The following is a 22,838-nucleotide window of genomic DNA, read 5'->3' on the forward strand; positions in this document are numbered from 1 at the left end:
TCTTAGAAAGAAATACAGCATTATTAACATTTTTAACATCTGGGCTTAGTAAAGTTTAATTTAGTGGATAAGTGGTTTAAGCTTAAAATTTTGTTTGATGAATGGATTTCACTCCCAGTAAATAGAATTAAATGTACTATGAAATATCTTAAAATTGAATATTTGATTTTGTGGGCCTGTGTGTGTGCGCACAACTGTTTGTCACAGGACCTTCATGAAAACTAAAGCTGAATCAAGCCCATGCAGGCATGGCATTGTGAAGGCTTCCTGTTCTTGCTTTAGAGTCACAGCTGTGCCTGGGAATCTACAGGGTTTTCAGCACAGCTGCTCTTCTGCAGAAGAGCAGATCTTTATGATCCTTATACACTGCATGTGTGAAGCAGAGCTTATAAGTTATGATTTCTTCTGCTGAAGTTTGGTTGTGGTCCTTCCACTAAGATTTCATATTCTGGGGGCTTTATTTACTTTTATTCTAATTTTTTCTTGTCTTCAGATGTTGCTGCTATGTACTCAGCCTATGTGAACAGAAATTTGGTTTGTTGTTGCCCTATTTGTTTCTTTCACTATCGAGTTAATGTAGCTGTGCTCTAGAATTGCACCAGCACTAGCTGCTGTTACACTGGTCTGGAGCCTTTTTTGAAATCTTTATGCAGATGTAAGGAATAGGAAGCAGTTTCTCAAATTCCCAACTAATGTTTTGAGCAGCCTAGAGGGACCTCATGTTAAGGAATTAATTTTTTTTCCCCACAGGTTTTCTGTTTTGGACTAGCTCTTTAAGTCAGCTGGGTTAGTGAGTGTCCCCCCTGGTTTGTTTTTTTTTTGTTTTTTTTTTTTGGTTTTTTTTTTTTTTTTTTTTTTTTTGGTTTTTTTTTTTTTTTTTGTGGGTGGGGAAACAAGTGATCCTGAAAGTATAATGATAAACTGTAGCTGAGGTTTCTTTGGCAAGAAGAGCCATTGAGCCCATACAAATTGATTGAAAAAGAGGGTCTTTCTGAGGTATCTGCTTGTACAAATAGATGACATAGCCTGACTGATACTAAAAGCTTTTGTAAGGTATGGAAATACTCCTGATTCTTGCACTTTCCTGTGCTTCTGCTCTAGAGAGAGAACTTTAATTAATACTGCTTTCAGGGCAGGAACAAATCTGAAGCCCAGGTAACAGTATGAGTACCTGCTGGCTGTGTACAGAGAGGGAGGAGGTGCTTTCCTGCAGGAACTGGCATGGCCCATGGCCCAAGAGGATCCCTGCTGCAAGGTGGAGAGGGGAGACAGCTTGCTTGGTGCTGCTGAAAGATGAGCTGAAATGTGTACTCTGCACAGATACACATAGCAGTATTTGTCAGACACCTTGTAACATGTACCATACATTCATATTATGAACAGTTAGAGAGCACCATAGCAGTAGTTACTCAGATGTGCTGGTGCGTTTGGAAGGTGCATATTCCAGTTCCATGGTGGTGGGAGGATGGCTGGGGCAGGGTAGCCTGCTGCTCCATCTCTACATCCTTGCAGTCTAGTGTAATTATTGTGATGGCTCAGGAGGGAGGAGGAATCTAATTCGTAGTTGTTTGGTGGAGACAGTCTGACTGTGTTTATACTGTTAAAAAGTGCAAGACATGGGTGTGAGCTCAACTGCTGCACTGCTGATAGAGCCTGTGGCTTAATTATTAGCAACATTTTTTGGCATGGTTTTGGTTCGTGCTACCTAATGCTCTCTTATGTCATACCTGAGGGCTGTTTGAGGAATCATGTACCAGGAACCAGTCCTCTTAAATGGTATGAACATCACAGCACCAGTTTGGGCTGCCTTTGTGTAGTGCTACAAGGACATTACTGAACTTTGCTAGCTCAGAAACAACTGCATACCTTTAATCATCATGCTGGGGTATGCAACACAAAGCTAGGTTTCCTGCTCTGGAAGCACTGCTTTGAGTTGTAGCTCAGCCCTTGTGTGATTTCAAATACTTTTGTCTGATGGGAGCCTACAGATTCTTACTTTTTAGGGATACCACATTGTCTTTCTGGTCATTTTTCCTGCTCTGCTTTTTCTGTGAGTCACCTGAGATCTAGTCAGATTTTTTTCAGCCTAATTTAATAAACTCATTCACAGTTTTTGTTCTGAGTGCCTAAGTGCTTGTCCTGAGCTCTTTTTCTGACTCCTCAGTGGTAAATACTGCTTGGTGATAGAAATAGAGAATAACAAATAAATGAAAAGCTCTGTTAATTTGTTTAAATGTGTGTTTCTGATTTCCTTATTTCTGGGAGCTGTTTTCTTCTGGCAGATACTTGACTTACCTGGGAGTTACTTGTGTTATCTGCAGGTATTTCTTTAATTATTTTCTCTCACTTTCTGTCCTTAATAGATTTCTTCATAGGTACAAATTGAGGATACTTACCTGTGAGAACTCTGATTCCCTAGGTGTTCTTGCAGTGTTTCTCCGTGGCCCCCTGGCTCTGTGTAAACAGGCAGATAAGTCATAACTCCCTTGGCTTTGCAGGGGTAATATCTATCACTTGAACTCAAGCATTGTAGCACATCTGTTAGTTCTTGTTTGAAGATCTATTACAACATACTAAATAAGGAGAAAGTAAGATGAGGCTGTAAAAATAAAGTTAAGGTGCAGAAAGTTGTGTTGCATTTCTATGAAAAACATCTCTAGATGCTTGCAAAGGGGTGACACAACTGAGAGGAACTGTCAACTCCCTCATGGGCAGAGAGGCCCTGTAAAAAGACCATGACAAATTAGAGATTTGGGCAATCACCAACACTTTGAAATTTAACAAGGGCAGGTGTCCAAATCCTGCACCTGGAATGGGGCAGTCCTGGTTGTGTGCCTAGACTGGGGAGCAGGAAAGAGACCTGGGGATCCTGGTGGATGGCAAGCTGAACATGAGCCAGCAGTGCCCTGGCAGCCAGGAGGGCCAGCCCTGTCCTGGGGGCATCAGGGACAGCATCACCAGCTGGGCAAGGGAGGGGACTGTCCTGCTCTGCTCTGCACTGGGGTGGCCTCTCCTCAAGTCCTGTGTGGAGCTTTGGGTGCCACTATGTGTAAGAGACATTCTTTAAAAGCTATTAGAGAACATCAAGAGGAGAGCCTCAAGGATGATGAAGGATATGGAGTGGGAACCATATGAGGAGCAGCTGAGGTCACTTGACCTGTCCAGCCTAGGGAAGAGGAGACTGAAGGGAGATCTCATTGTAGTCTTCATCCTCACAAGGAGAGGAGGAGGGGCAGGTACCAATCTCTTTGCTCTTGTGACCCAAGGAAATGGCATAAAGCGGAGTCAAGAGAGCTTTAGGTTGGAGATCAGGAAAAAGCTCTTCACCCAGAGGATGATTGGGCACTGGAACAGGCTCCCCAGGGCGGTGATCAGAACCTCAAGCCTGACAGAGCTCGAGAAGTGTTTGCACAGCACTCTCAGTCACACAGTGTGATCTTTGGGATATTCTGTTCAGGACAGGAATTGGACTCGATGGTCCTGATGGGTCCTTTCCAATGCACCATATGCTTTAATTCAGTGATTCAGGAATGGAAGGTAAATGGTATCTCTTGACTCCTGAGGGAGAATTGCTATTGGGAAATTTTGGTGGGAGGAGAAGAAAGATATTTCATCTGTCTTTTTGCTGTTTTTCACATCTGCAGTCATTCCTGGTTTGTATTAGAGTCAGATTGCCTTTCAGTTGTTTAGCATTTAGATGTTATCCCACATAGGAGCTGAATGAAACCTTGTCTGTATTGCAGAAAGTATGGAACTGCCATTTCCAAACAAATCTCAATGCAGAGTTGTACTGAATGTGAGAAGTAGCTGTAGTTAATCAAGATGTGATTTAAGGTACAGGAGTTAACTTGATTTGCTGGATGGAAATAGAATCTACCTTGGTATGTAAAAAGGCAAGAAACCCCAGCAGTAGGCCTCTTTCTTCCATGTAGTGAAGTTGTATTTGCTCACATCTTGAAGAACGTACAAGAAACTTTTTAGGAAGCCTGCATTTGAATTATATATGAAAAGAAAATTGTTTTGATAGCCTCATTTCAGTCAAAACTTAACCTTGCGTGTTGCAGGAATATCATTATATAGTAATAATTTGCACTAGTGTATAGTTCTATTTCAAAATAGTGTGCATATTCTTCATGTCAGCATATATACTAGTGAGCCCTAACATCCTGATTTGATCCCGGGGATTTGCTTTAATTGTTTGCAGAACTTCTAAGTAGTATTTCAAGGGATTCCAGTGACCCTTTTACATAGTCCAACTGATTCCAGAGTCTGTACTTGTTTAAAACCAGTGTTTGTTAGGGCATTTTAATTAGCAAATTTGTAATAGCACGGTGGGTTTAACATCTGGAAAACTTTGTCAGACACTTGTAAACACAGACAATTCTATTTATTTAAAGCTCGATGACCAGCCTGTTTATGCAGTCTCTCTGTTGGCCAAATGAAATACCAAGATGAGCCAGGAGCAAAGAGGAGAGTTAGCCAAGTTCCTTCATCCTAGTTTGACAGAGATTTAATTGGCAGTAAATGGTTTCATTAACTGAAATGGTCTCAGCTGCCTTTTCTGATCTTACACATTCTCTGGTGCAGCAGGTGCATGTCTGTGAGTTAGTCTGTGCAGTGAATCACATGAAGGAGCTCATGTGGAATGAGAGAATGTTTTCTTTTTCCTTGTTTTTTTTCACAGATCACACCCTGTCCTGCATTAATACCGTCCACACAATCACTTTTGTAGACAAAACAAAAAGGGAACATGACCACTTTTTTGGAGCTATGCTGATGTATGTCACTCTGCAGTAGTTTGTAGAGTGTTCACTAATAATTTGGTTTATTAGTGAAGTATATGCTGTTTAAGGGTAAATGCAAGCTGCCTGAGATCATCTGCAAAAAGTAAAAGTAATTTTAAGGCTGTGTTTGGAATACTGCATTGAAGTGAGAGCTTGATTTCAGCCTTGGACAAAGAACTGATGCAGGTAAATGTCTTTGGCAGCAGTATTTTTTCACAAGTATGAAAGAAACCATTAGCATTGTTACAGATTAATTCTTTACTTACTGTTTTTCCATTCAGGATTGCCACAGACTATAAAAAGAATTCCTCTTTTAGAGGGAGACATTCAAATGAGCAAATCTCTTCATTGCTCATGACTGATCATTCACTTTTATAGTAAAGATGAGATATTTTAAATGTGGGTTAAAAATAAAAGTTAAAAAAATACTAAGGAATATAAGCCAGATTTGTAAATAAGTACTTTTGTACAAGAACAGTCATCTGCTTTTAGGTTAACTCTTTGTCAGAACAGGCATGTCCCTCCTTTTCTCCTTCCCTTCCTTGATTTTCTGCCAACCTTCAGTTCTCCAAAAGTGGAGGAGTCAAGATCTTAAATTATAGATGCTTGCCTCATTTTAAGATATTTGAGTAGTTTCAAATCTTAGATTATTTTTTGGTTTATAGGCACATTAGGCTATTTACAGTGTGACTACTTATATTCATGTTGCCAGAGTCATTTGGATGCACACAAAATAAATTTCATAAGATGAGAACAGAGGTAAATAATACATTTTCCTAGTGTTTTCATCATCACTTTAAAGAATGATTGGTTTGGATTTACATTAGAGATTTCAAAGAAATAAAAATCATAATTTATCAAATCTGCAATATTAATTTGAGCTTCAGAGGATTTTTTTTTTTTGTGCATCAGGTGTGCCTTTTAAACTTTTTGTTCATAGTTAGTTTCAACTACAGAAATAAAAACCACTACTACTTACTGTGAAACATCTGTTACAAAAGACTTGTTAATTGAGTCAAGGTTTTTTTGTTTGTTTGTTTTAACAGGCTGTCATTTGTAGCAAATGAGAGTATTTGCTATGCACTTGGTCTCAGCATTTGTTTGCTTTCCCAGCTTTTTCTGAAGAGCTGGCTTTTCTGAATAGTAGTGCCAAACTTTTAAAAGTGTGTAGTTGAATTAAATGTACAAGTCCATGTAATTGCTTTACAGCTTTATTTCCATTTAGTATATGAAAATGTTTTAGCAAATATGGGGGTATGCAGTGCATTCATTGTATCCTTTTAGTGTCTAGAGTACAAAACAAGCATCTCTTACCTTAAGATTTCTTTGTACAAGATTTCTTAGTGTGCTTCACCAGACTGCAGTCTCAGGTGCAGTTTCTCCCTTTCTCATGAATTCTACCTTTCACTGCAAACCAAGGCTTATGTTCACCAGGAAGCATTTCCCTGAAGAAATGAAGCTGTTAAAAAAATAAGAACTGAGGAAGATTAGAGCTCAGAGTTCCTACTTTATGGTATCTGCAGGCAGTTAGGCAAAATTCAGACCCAGTGTAACTCTCCATCCTAGTCTCAAAAGGCAATTGAACCACTTGCCCATGGCTGACGGGGCAGCTGGGATGTTTCTGAGACCATCACCACCAGGAACTGTGTCTGATGTTACTGATGTGCTGTTTCAGTCTCAGATACAGGGAACATGGATCTTAATGTATTAGATGAAACAATTGAAATCTCTTTGGATACCTCAGAGTCAAATCACTTCATCAGTCATTGCTGACTGTCTTAAGGCTAAAAATCTTTAGGACTTGAAGGGGTCTTGGGAAGTCTCCATCCAAGTCTTGCAGACAGAGCAGGATATGTGTAGCAAATTGCTCAGGACTGGAGCCAGTTGGGTTTTTATTTCACAACAGATAGAAATATATCTCCATCATCTTTACCCCATCAGGAATTTGTACACATTTGCAAGATACCTCTTGAGCATCCTATTCTCCTGGCTGAACATTCCAGCACTTTCAGCTTCTCATTATGTGTCAGATGCTCCAGACCTTTAATCATATGTTCAGCCTTGCTGGAGCTCTCCAATATATTGTTCTCATACTGAGAAGTCCAGAACTGGAGCCAGCATGCCAGCTGTGGTCTCACCAGGGCTGAGCAGAGGAGAATTAGAGAATATGCTTAGTTGGAGAGGACCCACGAGTCCAGCTTCTGTCCCTGAACAGGACACCCCAAGAGTCACACTATGTGCCTGAGAGTATTGTCCAAATGTTTCTTGAGGTCTATCAGGTTTGGTGCTGTGATCACTTTCCTGCAGAGCCTTTTCAAGTGCCCAACCGCCCTGAGATGTGAGGAACATTTTCCTAATATCCAAACTAAGTCTGCTGACACAACTTCAGGCATTCCCTCAGGTCCTGTCACTGGTCACAACAGAGGAGAGATCAGTGCCTGACCGTCCTCAGCCCTTCATGAGAAAGTTGTGACTGCAGCTGAGGAAGTTGTAGCTGCAACTTCCCCTCAGTCTCGTCCAGGCTGAACAAGCCAAGTGACCTCAGCTACTCCTTGTGTGAGTTCTCCTCTAGTCCCTTCACTGTCTTTGCAGCTCTTCTCAGGATGCTGTCCTTCAACCTGATGGCAGTGCATCCTGAGGATGCCATGGGCCTTTGCTGCAAGGGCACAGAGATGGCTTATGTTTGACTTGTTGTGACCAGGACACCAGCGTTCTTTTCTGTACAGCAGCTTTCCACAGCAAGTACTCCTGCTTGGGATTATTCGTCCCCAGACTCTGGGGTAAGACTTGGTGTTTTGCTTTTTTTTGGACTTCATGGGGTCCCTGTAAGCCCATTTTCCAACCTGTGTGTCCCTCTAGGTGGCAACACAGCCACCTGATGTATTGTTAACCTCTCATCCAAGTTGTTTGTAGTGTGCCACCTTGCTGGGGCTGTACTTTGTCTCATAATTCAGGTCACTACTGAAGTCATTAAACTGGCCCCTGTATCAGTCTCTGCAAAGTGGCTGGCATCCAGCTGGACTTCCTGCTGTTGCTCGTAACCCTTTGGACCCAGTAGTCACTGCATCTCATGGTCTGCTTATCTGGCCTCTGTTTCCATAGACATATGTTGTGTGGGAAGGTGTTGAAAGATTTGCTATCATCTAGGTAAGCATCATCTGCTTTGCCTTCATTCACCAAGTCCTCTCATCATAGAAGGCTGTTAGGTCAGGCATGGTCTCCCCTTCATATAGCCATGCTGATTTCACCTTCCTGTCCTTGAGGATTTGTTCCATTTTCTACTCAGGATCTGAGCTAAAGACTGTCCTGTAGTTCCCTGGATGATCCTTCTTGAAGAAAGGAATGATATTTACTTCATTTTAGTCCTCAGAAACCTCCCCCTGCTTCCATGACCTTTCAAAGATAACCTACCCTTAAGTAAAATTTAAAAATAGCATTGGTAACATTTAAAATTGTTTCTCTGCCCTTTTAGAGGTAAAATTAGGTTTCTGTTTCATAGCTGTGAATCACTAATTTTCAGAATCTGTCATCAATGATAAAAATAGTTATCAGTGTTAAACCAGCAATTTTGCCAAATTTGTGGGTTTCTTTAACTAGTTCCCATGAATTTGTTGAATTTTGTTATGCTTATCTTAGGGATAAGATGTAGCACATATGGCAGAAATAGAAAATGCTTCATAAAATAAAATGTACTTTCAGATCAAGATTTTTCTATAATACAAATATTTTTAAAATACTATTTTCTATACTAAAATAATACTCTTTGTGTCCTAATTTTTAGCTTGTTTATTTACTTACAAAGTCACTAGTGTGCTGATTAGTGAAGGCAGTGTCATGTTCTGTAGAATTTTCAGAGTGGATGGAATTTCTCTTGCATCGTGTTTTGAGAGCTAGTTTGCTTCTTTGCCAGCAGTAAGTGTTGTAATTAGACAGCATTTCATACTTTGCCTTGTTTTTTTTTCTTGTAAAGGCAATTGTCCTTTAACTCCTTGAATATTCTTTCCTGACTTTTTACTTGTTATTTGCCGGGGGTGTTTTGCCTATGACTAAGAAAATAATTGGTTCATGTTCTTACAACATCCTAAAAAATATTTATGGACTTACTCTGTCAAATCTGAGCCCTTGTTTACCAGTTGAAACACGTCTTAATTTTTGTGCTTGGCAGCTTCAGTTTTTGTTCCCATCCAGAAGGACAGCAGTGATGCTCAGGAATTGAAACAGTTTTGCTCTGCTGCTCTTGGACAAGTTGATGAACAGCTATCGAAGGGCACACGTGTTTCCATACTAGTTAGTGGTGGAGATGTACTGGTGGCAGGGTGTGAGCTGCTTCATGAGCTTGCAGGGGGATGGAATAAGTGCATCTAGTTTTATGATGTAATCAGAGGCAGACACTTAAGGCTTCTGGGGTGATGTTCAGAAGCAAGAACATGGTGACAATAGTCCTGGTATTGTCTGAACCTGACAACAAAACTGACTTGCACTTGGCATGGGACTGCTCTCACTGCAGACTTGGTTTTGGACTGATAAGGTATTTTGGCAGTATAGCTACAAGAAAAATACTAATTAATTTTTCCTTTTTGTTTCTTTTAGGACTCCTCCAGAATGGTTTCAAGCAGGTATAAAAGGTATGAGATCTTTATACACAACAATTTTGTTTATATTTCTACCAGAAATAATGCTGATTAAATGGCTATTTGTAGTTGAAGCCATCATACTGCTACTGTAGATATATAGCCTGATAGCAGGCAAAGGACCTGAAAGATGCAGCAAGCTTATTCAAAGCCTTCTATTATGTTACTGTTTTAAAATAAATTCCACTAATGTTTTACTAGATCTTACTAGGGCAGAATAATTTTCCAATCAAATGTCAAACTTGACTACACATTGCCTAGGAGCCGGTATTTTCACAGTTTAATTTATGAACCATTGTATTCCGAAGTTGAATAAAGGAAGATAATTTTGTTGCTCTCCACAGTAATAGTGAAAGATGGTTTTGTCATACTACTGTCTCAGTTGTAGAGGTGTTTCTCATATATAGCATGCCCTGTTTGTTATTTGTTTGTCTTTGAGTCAAGTATTACCCTGGTCATTACTCCAGCTTTTTAATCAGATAAATACTTCATAAGTTCTTGATGAAACGGAGAGCTGTGTGAAATTCCACTAATGTGGAATTAGTACTGACGCAACTATCACAGCTAACATGGGGTCTCAAATACAGCAACTGAAGGAAGACACTTGTGTAAGAATGTTTTTATTTGGTACATTAATGCATTCCCTTTCAGGTATCCTTTACTTGGGTAAAATATGTAGGTGTTTAACTCGTCAGTTTATATATATGGCTGTAGAAGAAAGTACAAAGAGCATCTACAATTATCTAGCTTTCACTGCTGTATTTTCTACCCCTCAATATTGTTCACCTGTGGAATCATAGAATGGTTTGGGTTGGAAGAGACCTTGAAGAATACTAGTCCAGTCCCCCTGCCATAGGCAGAGACACTTTCCAGTGAACTAGATTGTTTAGAGCCACATCCAACTTGGCCTTGAACACTTGGAGGGAGGGAAACACCCCTAGCTTCTCTGGACAGCCTGTTCCAGAATCTCACCTCCCACACTGTAAAAAAGAATAACCTATCCTGTTATGCTTTAGCTTTCCTAGCACGGTATCTTTTATGTTTATATTCCCAGGTTCTCATAAACCCAGTTGAATGATGCTTTTTTATAGGGCTTTTTTTAAATCACTTTGTCATTGCAGAATGGGTGGGCTTATTGTCACAAGTTTAGTAACTATGTAATTTCATGATTCATTTCTTATTAATCAAGCACATTTTAGTTCAGTCTTTACTTCCTCCTCAGTCCTGGTGCAGAATTTTATTGCTGTTTGTATCTGCAAATACTTAGTGGTGTGTGTCATACTTTTGTGGCTTTTCATAAACCTTATCTCTGCTTGCCTGCTGTATATACTCACTTGCAAAAACTTGCTTGTGCGTGGGGTGGTAATAAATAGAAGTTTGCACAACCACGTTGGTAACTTATTTGAAAATAATCTAATCCTACTGATTAGCATTGCAAAAGTAGGAAATGCCAGAGCTAGAAAATGCTAAATGAGACTTGGTTATGCAGTCTTCCCTCAGTCAGCTTTAGTTATATGTGGGATGTAGACTCTTTGTCAACTTCCTCTGTCAGGGCTGGCATCACATGCAGGAGGAATCTGACTTGTTGCGAGCTGCTGTTCAATATTTTATGGATGTTGCCATCTATCTTATTTATTGCATAGTCTTGAAGTTCAAGTTGAAAGTGAAGGATTATTTGCCACTGTCAACAAAGTGCCCAGTCCTCACAAATACTTAGAGGGTTTTATTCTCCTTGAGTTATACAATGCCCACTGTGGTTGGAGTGAATAGTATCTACTAATTTTCTGCTGTATTTGAAAATTTCTGCCTCCCTGAACTAATTTTTCCTGTGAGGGTACTTAAGGTATGACTCCCAGTGGTTTTGCTTTCTGAGTTGAATGCTAAAGGAGTTGGAACTAGAATTGTTCTGGGCTTGTTTGTTTCCTCCAACATCCGCAGTAGGTGAAGGTCTTACAGAAAGCAGCCTCCTCTACAGTAATTCTTATTCAGATCACTCAGATCTCACTGAAGTCCCAAATACAGTAGGAGTCCCTTGGAAAGTCAGATGGTTAGAGCATGATGTTAATAACACCAAGGCTGTGGATTCAGTCGCTGAATGGGTCATTCACTTAAGAGTTGGACTCTGTGATCCTTGTGTGTCCCTTCCAACTCAAAATGTTCTGAGAATCTATGAAATGGAAAATGTCATTCTGTGATTGTACCTAGAATTGGAATGTTAATGCCAAAAGGCAGAATTGAGATAATAGGCTGCTTCAAGGCTCAAATACACTGAGCTTAATTTGCTTTCAACGGTCTTGGGTGTACTCCCTTAGGTTTTTAAAGCAAACTGAGAATGAAGCATGTTTCACATAGGGACAATCACTTTGGGATCCTTTTTGAAACTTACTTGCAACAGTAAGTGGCCAGTACTTTGTGGGAGAGAGATGGTTGGTAGACTTTATAGACATATGATAGCAGGAAGGAAACTATATTTTCATGAATTGTTGGATTCTGTAATAGATTCTCTTTCCCATTGAAAGATTGAGCTATTCGCCAGAAATATTCAAGTAGCTTTCTTCTACTCTTACTACTGATTTTTCTCTTTTGCCTTCTCACTCTTCTCCAGTTATTCCTTATCAAAGGTGGCATCTTGTTTGTTTCAGCATTTTTCTTCACTTCACTGGTTTCTATTTCCTAGTGCAGTTAGGCACTCTTTCCTTTCTCTTCCCCATTTCTCTTACATCCTTATATTTAATCATCGAGGTCCTAGTCTTCTCTTTATTATTTGTCTGATGTTGTGTGTGTGGTTTTTTCTTGTTGTTTTGTTTTTTTCCTCCTGTCTCCATTATCTGTCCTTTCTGACTTCTAGTCCTGGATTACTGATATCATTCTGGACTTCCAGTGCCTTTCCCTTTCCATTTAACTGTTTTCAGATTTTATGTTATGATCTTTGAGATTCTTCTGCAACTTAAGCAATTCTGTGATTCTGCCTCTACACTGAGATACCCATCCTCCTGTAGCTGACAAGACAAAAGAGATTAAAAAGCAGGGAAGATCAGTTATGTGTGTTCTTACAGAATCATTGTTCTCTTGGTGTGTTCCAGGACTTAAGGAATTGTACAGATTTTATACTGTGAATTACACTGGCTACTTTCCCCTGTATGGATGCAACAGTCCATGACTAAACATTTATATGACATTGCTGGGAAACCTATTTCACTGAGTGTCCATTGACTGGAAAACATGTTTACAAATGAACTCTGATGGCTTCTGTGTATTGCTGTGTGCTTAGTGACTTGGACAAACTGAGCCTGTCTCTTTGTGCTGTAAAGTAAATAAAGGTTTATGATGAGGATCTTCGTCTATAAGATCTATAAGTCTATAATTGCAGTCTGTCTTCTGATTTACTTCAGAATTTTTCACACCCCCCAGAAATTTGTGGAGGGGTTCCTTTGTATTTTCATTATTAAGTCCATAAAATATTTTCAGGAGAAAGTGATGGTTTTGTGGGGTGGAGTGGTACTGTGAGATCTATTAAAAGTAGGACCAGAATCTGCAAGGTCGTGCTGACATGAAGGCCACAGGACATGCAGGAGAGTATTTGGGAGCTGTGGTCAGTCAGGTGCCCTAACTGTGAGCTTCAAGTGTTTTAAATCTCTAGGTATACTTCAGTGGTAATAGCTCATATCAACTTCCCATTCTTCCATTTTCCTCTCAGTTTTTTTAATGTAATATGACTTGTCTTGGCCATTTCAAACTGCTGTTATGAAACTGGGTCTGTCATTTTTTGCACTGCTTTGCGAATAGATATTTTAAAAACTAAACATTGCCATTAGTAAGAATGGTTTTCTGATTAAGGTCTGATAGTATCAGCATAGTTGATGTTTCCAATGATTTCTCAAACATGAGAAGGACAAAGTACATTTTCTTTATTGAAGTATTTGAGTCTAATCTACATGTAAACATGAATTATGTTTCTTTTGTAAACTAAATGCATGTTTGCAAGTAACAGTAATGCAAGATATTTATGCAGACATAGGAATATTTTAATAAACACAGAAAGTTTGTTCTATCAGATTACTTAAAGACTGTCTACTAGTTTTTGAACCAATTTAGATTCCTTAAAAAAAAGAATTGTAAAGCAAACTTTGCAGATTGGGATTTAAAGATTTTTGCATGGTTCTTGAATCAGACAGATCAACTGGATTAGTTTACAAAAAGAGCTAGATTAAAATCTCTTCATGGTTCAGAAGTGTATTCCCCTTATAAGTTTGTTTACTAGTGGAAATGAATACAGTATGGTATGGTTTTATGGCTTTCAGTCAAAATGTCAGAGAGGATTTTTGCCCCCTCTTTTAGGATAGTACAGCACTTTAACATGGAACCCTAGAGGTAGAGACTATTTAGCAGTGATTGTGAAAGACTCCATCATACTTGAGTTTATCATTCATGTAAGAGTTGAAAAATAAATGGGGAAGTAGAGACCATAAGAAAAGAGGGTGCTTCAGAGCACTCATTGGAGGGGTCTGAAGTTTGAACACTGCTGAAATTGCCTTGCCCTGTGTTTTTAGATAATTATAAAACTTTTAAACTATAACAGTTTACTTGCCATCATACTAACTTTGATCTCACTAATTTAAAGAAGCCACAGCTGTGAAATACCATTTCATAATGCTGTGCCCAGACATGCCTGCTTGTCTGTGTTTAGGAGTTCCACAGTGAGGGCTGGCTTTGGAAGCATTGTCTCATCTAGCTTGTTACCTTAGGACCACTGCTTTGCAGATATGAACATTTTATTTTAGACAGGGGTCACTAAAGAAGTTTTTCTTGACTTTTGTAGCCCTTCTTGAGACACTGCTGATGTTATGAGAAGGCATAAACAAGTAGGGTTTATTTCTGCAAAATGTTTTGATGGTCTGAGTTCTGGCTGGAGTTCCTCACTCCCTCTTGGGCCAGTGCTCATGCAGCTGGGCATGCTACTGCCTCAGGGAGCCACCGTGGCTGCAAGTTGATGGCTTCCTTTTGCTTGGCTGCTGCTTCGTGGTTTGAGTAGTTTCCCATTCACCTGAAGGCCAGAGGCAGGAAAAATGGAGGAGCCTAGGGAATGCAGCTGTAGAAAAGGCAAGACTGCCTTTCCTTAGCTCAGCTCTGGAGTCACAAATTTGGTTTAAGCGGTATGAAGTAAAAGAAAGCCAAGGTGCCCTGTTTAGAAATAGAAATATTTAGAAATAAACAGGGCTTCTTCCTTTGCTTCTTCCAGAGAAGCTGTTAGCAACTGACTGGGTTGCAGTGACATAAATAACTAGGAGTTTCCAAATCAAGTACAGTTATAAGATTCTGGCATAAAAATAAGCCTGTCATAGTTGAAATAGAGCTTGGACAGGGTGATTTTCACTGGATGAAATGGCAGTTTGGACAGTGTTTTAGAAATACATTGAGAGAATCAAAGAAGTTTTGGAAGGAGCAAGAGATATTTCACCTTGCTTTTAAACCTGTCCCTGTATGAATAACTGATTTTATTGTAAAGAAAATAACTAGGAACATCAAACCAAAGTTTCTGTTTCTCTGTAAGAAGTCAAACTGATTTTGCTATATTGTTTTTGTTTTAAGTATAACCAGGAAAACACCTTGTAAAATGTATTTATATTTGTGTATTTTTATATATAAGCATAATCTACAGGTACGCTTCCATAAGGCGGTATGTTTGTTGGCGTTGATTCATAAATGTTTCCTCTTAGTGAAGAGGCTCCAAGTTCAGTGATACTGTTTTTCTAATCAGCGTTGTGGAAAGGATCCTGAGGGACATCAGGTACAGCATCACCAGCCAGGCAAGGAAAGGGATTGTCCCACTCTGCTCTGCACTGGGGTGACCTCACCTCAAGTGCTGGGGGCAAGTTTGGGTGCCATGATATAAAACAGACATGAAGCTCTTAGAGAACATCCAGAAGAGAGCAACAAGGATGGTGAAGGGACTGGAGCAAGAGGCCTTTGAGGAATGGCTGAGGTCACTTGGTGTGTTCAGCCTCGAGAAGAGGAGACTGAGGGCAGGCCTCATTGCAGTTGCACCTTCCTTGTGAGGGACAGAGGAGAGTCAGGTACAGATATTTTGGCACGTGTGATCCATGACAGGACTCAAGGGAGGGGCATAAAGCTGAGTCAGGAGAGGTTTAGGTTGGGTATCAGGAAGTTTTTCAGCCAGAGAGTGGTTGGGCACTGGAATAGGTTTCTCAGGACAGTGGTCACAGCACCAAGCCTGTCTTGATTTCAAGAAGTGAACAGTGCTCTCAGGCACATGTGACTCTTGGGGTGTTCAGGGCCAACAGCTGGACTTGAATGATCCTGATGGGTCGCTTCCAAGTCAGCATATTCTGATTCTGTGATTCTTTCTCATTTAGCACTCATGAAGTGACTTTGCATCTGAAGACTTAAGTTCCATTCTTTGTGAAAGATGTTCCTATTGTGTCATGGGTAGTACTTTTTTGCCATTGCTGTGTACTAACCATTGGTTATAACACCCCAAGTAATGAACTTTTTATCTGTTATATTCCTTGTGTTAGGTTTTGGACTCATGCTTTCTTAAATGGTTTTTTAAAATCCCATTTCCTAGAAGCCTCTATGATATGTTCTTTGTACTTTCCTACAGTGAGAAGGAATGTGTTCAGTAGGGTCTGCTGCCCAGTGGAATAGGTGAGGAAATTCAAGTCTGAATGTCAGGGGGAAAAAAACCCTGAAAGTGAAAGCATTTTCTTTATTAATGAAACCCTTCCTGTCCAGGTATTCTTTCTTTTAATCTTTGTGTAGGAGCTTCTGCCAGTATCACTCACTGGAGCTAAGTTTAAATACTTCAGTATAGTGGCAAAAGTATTCCTTTTTAAATTATGAAAAGTTGAGACTTTTTTGTGTGGTCTCTCCTTGAGACATTAACAGCACAAAACTACAAGTCTTTTAGGAAACTCAATAACCTAGAATTTATAGAGTTAAGTTTAAATATTTGTCTTATGTTGCAACATGCATATCCGGTCCTAGAAATGTTTTATAAAAAATCTTCTGGATGAAGAATAAACAGTGCTAAATATGGTAATAACATTAAGCTACAAAATTCCTTACAATTGTGTCAGTGTGTCTTGGAAACTTCACACATACTGGAGCAAAAGAATATTTATATCCACGAAAAGACATCCCTTTGCCAGATACTCCTGCTTTTGATTTGCACTATATCCATCTAAATCTGCGTGTTGTCAGCAGCGGGTTTTCTAGAGTTATGAAATGCAAAATTGTTAAATGAACACATTAATCATATACTCTTCTGTGTTTTAAAGGAAATGTTGAAGGGATGCTCATAGTTCTTTTCATTCTTTTCCTAAGTGGTCTAGAGCACCAGTGTATACATACTTCAGCTGTGTGATTTTGCAGAATCACAGGCCGGTTGATGATGGAAGGGACCTCTGGGGTAATCTTGTCCAGTCCCCTGCTCAAGCAGGGCCACCTAGAGCTGATTTTTGAGGACCATCTCCAGGTGGCTTTTGAGTATCTCAGTTTTTTGGTTTTGTTTTGGCAGTTTGTCTGTATATTTTAAGTCTAAGAAGTGTAATTTTGGTGAATTGGTGAGGGAGAGTCTCTTTGTCTGTTCTCAGGGCACTCTGTTCTGTTGTTTTTAGTTATTCATTAGAATCTTCATTGAAGGTGAGTAACATTACTGTTTAGGAAGAAAATGGCTATGGGAAGGATGCCGTTAGTTTTGTGACTGAAAATACTTGACTTATCATACATATTTTTAAATTAGTACTGTTTTTTTACATGCCAGTAGTAATGGAGATCCTGCATGCTTTTTAAAAAAACATACCTTATGTGCACTTGCAGTGCTTATCTGTTGATTCCATGGCTGATTTTTAATAAATAGACATGTAATCTAGACCAAGTAGTCCCAAGGGACCACTTAAGGAAGTGTGTCAGCCAACAGAGCTCTGACAAACTCCTCTGTACTAAAGTTCTGAAGTAAAATATCTGGAGATGGCATGAAATTGGTTTGTTGGGTCTCATCACTTTCTCACTTCAGTTTGCTTTCCATTCCCTTACAGGTTAAATCCATAGTTCCCAAAGCATTAGTCAATATTCTTATGTTTTGGATGTGTACCTGTTTTTTCATCCCTTATGTTTTCATCTAGTTAGAAAGATTCTTGGTTTAAACTCGGTAGTGGCACTTTAGTTCTTGAAATAAAGGCATTTAGCTTGTTTTTTAATGTGCATAGTTAATGAAACTTGAAAAATAGGATAAGTATGTGTTTATGGTTTATTACCCATGTGATGAAAGCTGCATTATCCAAGTATTTGAATCCCTGAGGCAGTGAATTTAGTGAGTTCTCAGCTGTGGAATATGTTCTCTGCAGTTTATTAGACTGACCTGCTGACTGCTTTGGAGAGCTCTTCTGTGACTGCTGTCATTTCCATTTTGTGAGGTGTGTAAATAGGTGTGTGCTTTCTCTGCCCCTCACAGTACAGCCAGTGCACCAGAGGATGATGCTCCAAACAGATATTCCCGACCAGAGAGGACAGTTTACGGCAGATACAGCAGAGATGCAAATTCTTCTGGCAGTTCTCTACCAAGTAACTCTTTGGAGAAGAGGATTGAGGAACTTGAAAGGGTAAGCACCAACTAACCTTGCTATGGCATACTTCTGAAATGAAGTACTTTTGAAACTCCATGGGGAAATTTGCAGGTAAAATACATAGAAATTATGCAAAATGCTTGAAGTACAGATAGTTACGGCTACAAAAACATGCAGAGAGTCAGACTGACCGAGAAGAATGTGAACTTCGAAATCACAGATGTTTCATTTTCATTTGGTATTTAAGTGAGAAATAGTTAAGGCAAAGATAATACACTTAGAAAGCCAGCAGTGCTCTGTGTGCTTCTCCTGTGTACGTTGTGATACACCAACACAGAGCAAATACCTTGGGGGAAGAAGGAGCTCACCGGCTGTTCACAAGGTTACAAGCTGGTTTCTGATCTACTGCTTGGTTTGTTTTATTTAGTATACTGAAATATTGTAAAATTTATCTGCTGTCTAGTTGTTTGTTAGAGCTGTAAACATTCAAAACGCATATTTAAAATTATTTGCATTGTTTCCTACTGATTTAATAAAAACAATTTTGGGAGAATGTAATAATGTTAGATCTGAGCTTTTGGCCTGTGCCAGTATTTTGCTAAATAATTTAATCTGTGTAATCTATTACTGGCTTCTCTGTCTTCCTCTGAAGTGGATTTTTTGTGGGTAACTTCACAAATATTCTTGAATCGTGTGGGTGAAAGTTACTAAGTTAACACAATTTGAATAGGCCTTTTTTTTGGAAAGGGGGAAAATTACATGTGTTTTGTAGAAATTGCTATTTTTGATTTAAGACTTGAGGAATCTTCATTTAAGTAGAGTATACCATAATCCTCCCTTCTAAATCATCTTCTTTCTGAAATACTTAAATTGCCAGTAAAAAAAAAGTAGAAGAAGATTTAAGCACATTCTTTCCTAATGAACATTTTCATTCTTAATCACATTCAGGCCCACAGATTTAAAAGTGAATCTTCATATCTTGTTAATGAAGATAATACCGTATACATGTTACCATTTTTTATAATGGTATTATAAAAAACCAACAACAGAAAATCCAACCAACGGCAATTTGGGAGCTGATACTTTATATTTACTTCTTCTGTTTTGGGCCTCTGTCCAATTCTGTGTTCAAGCTTAAATTAAATATAAACTAAAACATTATCATTGAATCAAACCAAACAGATTTGCTGTTGTAAAATATTCTTAGATGTGATTCTTTAGCTCCTTGAAATGTAAAAGGACTTGAAGATGTGGGCTTAACTTGCAGTAGAAAAGGAGTTATAGATAAATGTGTGTGTGTGTGTGTGTTCTTTCTTTGTTTTAGACAGTGTTAACTTAAAATTGTTTCTTGAAACAAGAATTTACATTTTCAACTTCATTCTTTATTCTGGTTATAGGAACTTGCAAAAGAAAGACAGGAAAATGCAAGATTAATGAAGATGGCACAGGACAAAGAGGAACTAATTGGAAAGCTGAAAGAAGAAATTGATTTATTAAACAGAGTAAGCAAATACTTTCTTCCATGGCTCTGTAAGGAGGGAATAAGTGTCTGCATTCATTCTCTGTTGTATTCTTCAGGTGACATCCATTGGGCAAGATCAGAAAAGAGTTAATGTGGGGGGTTTTTGTATTTGTGTAGCTTGTCAAGAGGTATATCAGTAAGTAGTATTTTCTTTCTAAGGTGACTTGTATTTGTCATGAGTAACTTCCCTAAGTCTGCTCAATTCCTTGTTGTTCTAAGTGTTTATAAAGCAAGGTTATAAAACCAAAAGCTCTTTATATTTTGACACATACTGTTCTCATACTGTTTATTGTTGATCCCATATAAAGACAGAATAAGACAGAGGGCAGGAGACATGAGGTAACGTCAGGCAAGGTGTGAAGGCAGGAGAGAGGGCTAGAAGAGTGAGATATGCTTGGAAATAGGATAAGATAAGAAGTTTTAAAGTTGATTTTAAAAAAATTGTACCAATTTTAAGGGCAAAGAGAAATTCTTTCACAGGGTGTATTATTGACCTCATCCTGCACTTCCTGGCTGAAGTGTGGAATCCTGATTTCCTGGAGATACATGCCTCTCTTCTAGTCCAGTGTAGAAGCTCTGGTGAATCCATCAGTGAAGGGAGGCATGAAGAGTGTCAGACCTACATTTTGCAGCTCTGCATTAGTAGCAAAGGAGAACAACATTCAGAAGTTTGCAAACTAACCTAGAAAATTAGAAGAGATGAGATTATTCTGAAGCACGTATTTTGGCTTTTATATGGGGAATGTGGATAAATGAGGTGGTGTTGGTTTTAGAGAGATTTCTGTTTTAACTGAGGCATTGCTTTCATGCAGTTCTTTCATTCTGCAAATAATCTGTCACATCTAAGCTTGTTGGCCTTATTACAGTTGAGGCAGGTGTTCATTCCTTCTGCATAATGGATGGCAAAGCTATTTAATACCGTTGGTCAGGTCTGACTTCCTGACTCAAAGGTTGGAAAGAACAAATTGAAGGAACCTAAATGACTGAAATCTTGGGGTTTAGGACCACAGCTTTTTGAGAGGTTTGATGTTCCAGAAGCAATGTTGGTTTTTTTGGCTATACTTGAAGTATGATGTCGTAAATGAAATCCATCAAGTGTCTTAACTAGAAACTGTCTTTGAACATCCATAGTAAAGTTAGGCACTGTCTGTGCATTGCCTGTGTTAAGTACAAGAGCAATTTCTGCTTGTTGTATGGAAGAAAACATAAACTGAATAAAGTAATTTCAAGACCAACTTTGTTTTATATTGACTAAAATTTTACCCTTCCATGAGATCTACAAGGCCATCTTATTGGTGCTCCCTAGGTAGATACTTTTAAACACAGAAGAGAAGGGATATTTTTGGTCCGTCAGGTCAGCATTTTTCATACCTTTAATATTGTCTGTTTGCTCAATAGAGTGCAAGTTATTTATGTCTGTGTCTCTTAGGCTTTTCCTAATGATGAATTAGCTGCCTTTTGATTTTATGACCAGCATAGTTATTTGTCTTTTGAACTCATGTCTCAAGTGATGCTTCCATTAACACAAATGCAGTTTTACTTTCCTGTTTATTAACTCTTGAATTTGATTGCTTCTATATTGACTATCCATGTGGATTCAGAAAGAGAAAATGTTTAAAAAATTAAGAAAAGCTGCAGAAATATCACATCATTCTCATGATAGAAGGTTATGGAAATTAATATGTCAGTTGTATTTGCTTCAGATTTATTATCATAACTGAGAACATGAGAGCTAGCCCTTGGACATCCATCTGATGGAGTGTCCCTCTGTAGGCCTAGCACCAGGACTGGGTGCTTTTCATGGAAGAACAGCTGCAATCTTCAGCCTTCTGTTCAGATAAAAGGATGTCCTGAGGACTGAACTTTATTTAGTGAGTCTATGCAGATGTTGTCTGAAAAGATTTTGCTGGTAGAAGCCTAAATAGGGATCTCTAAATTTGACCATCTACACATTCATGGTTCTCCTCCAGCTTTTCTTTCATCAATATATACAGTTGTTGGATGTTAATATGTGCAGGTATGGGAAGAATACCACATCAGATACTCTAGAACTTCTTAAAAGGCCATTTTATTGTGTATCTTTCTGACTGCTCAGCCCATATTTAGCAAAATGCTCTTTCTAGAAGTTTTAGTCAGTTCATAACCACAGATGCATCCCTGATTGGCAAAGACCTTGTGTTGCACTTGAAAAACTTTTTCCAAGAATCATGAGAACTTCTTGGTAGAATTTTTCTCATTTTAAGTGAGTATATTTATTTAACGTGACATTATCATTTTGCTGAGCTCAGTCAGTACATCACAGAGATACTTAAAGGATATGAGCTGCATTTATATTGAGGAACAGAAAAGGCTTTCTCCTATAAACAGCATTCTCTCATTCCAGTATATTAGAAATTAAAGGTAAGTCTGCCATGTTCATTGTAAGAAAGGAGCAATTGCTTCCTAAGAACCTTAAATGTCTGAAAGGCATCTCAAAATATTTGAATACTTTGTAGGCAAAGTTCAGCTGTCAATTAGTTTACACTTAGTCATCTCTGACCTTACTAAGATGTCAGTGTAGTTAAAAGCGTGTTTGGAGAAAGTCTCAGTGAGGATTTACAGTCCAATTAATGTCAATAGCATAGTCATCAGTTCTTTTGGTATGTGAAGTTCAAATTTTCTTGCTATTGCATCTTTTTTTGTTAATAAGCATAAATTAGTATTGTAATTTTGAATAAGAAACTTTGAATTTCAGAGTGGCAGAATCCCCTCCATCTCTCAACCCATTGTTTCTGTAGATCCTTAAAGCTGTTATTTTTGTTGGCTTATATTCAAGAAACTTTTACATGCAGTAATTTCTGGAATGTTATTTTTGCAGCATAAACATTTCACAAACTTTTAATGTTTTATTTTGAGTGTATTACACTAGAATTTTAAACAGGAGGTATTTAGGTAAGCTGTAATTGAGATATCTGATGGCTCGATCACCAGGTTTAAACATTATAATACAAGTTTTATGTTCACCAAACTAAAAAGAAATAGTTTTATTGAAAATGTATTGTCCCTTCCATCGATCTGCTTATTAATCTGAATTGTACAAAAGAGATTATAAAGTGTATTTGTTTATACTAAATTGTATTTTTAGCATCTATCCACCAAAACTTACCCTGTTTAGGTATTTAAGTCGCTTGAATCTGTTATGTTGGAGTAATCAAATGCTTTTCCTGGAATTGGTTCATGCTGTGATGCAGCTTTACTTCTGTGAGGCAGAGAGAAATTTCTGCTAGTGATTTCTTGATTCTACTCTAGAAAACAATAAAGGGATTGCAAAGTATTG

The 22,838-nt window shown here is 38.5% G+C and overlaps 1 protein-coding gene across 1 annotated transcript in view; it reads left to right on the top strand.

The window, feature by feature from the left end:
• The window catches only part of PAWR (pro-apoptotic WT1 regulator), a 71,997-nt gene that overhangs the window by 45,437 nt on the left and 3,722 nt on the right, over positions 1 to 22,838 (top strand). Inside the window, exons 3-5 of the mRNA XM_063154981.1 lie at positions 9,375 to 9,409; positions 17,889 to 18,036; positions 19,398 to 19,502. Coding sequence (XP_063011051.1) covers positions 9,375 to 9,409; positions 17,889 to 18,036; positions 19,398 to 19,502 — 288 coding nt within the window. The remainder of the gene's footprint in view (positions 1 to 9,374; positions 9,410 to 17,888; positions 18,037 to 19,397; positions 19,503 to 22,838) is intronic.

Source organism: Melospiza melodia, chromosome 4 (assembly GCF_035770615.1).
Source record: "Melospiza melodia melodia isolate bMelMel2 chromosome 4, bMelMel2.pri, whole genome shotgun sequence".
NCBI classification, from domain to species: Eukaryota; Metazoa; Chordata; class Aves; order Passeriformes; family Passerellidae; genus Melospiza; species Melospiza melodia.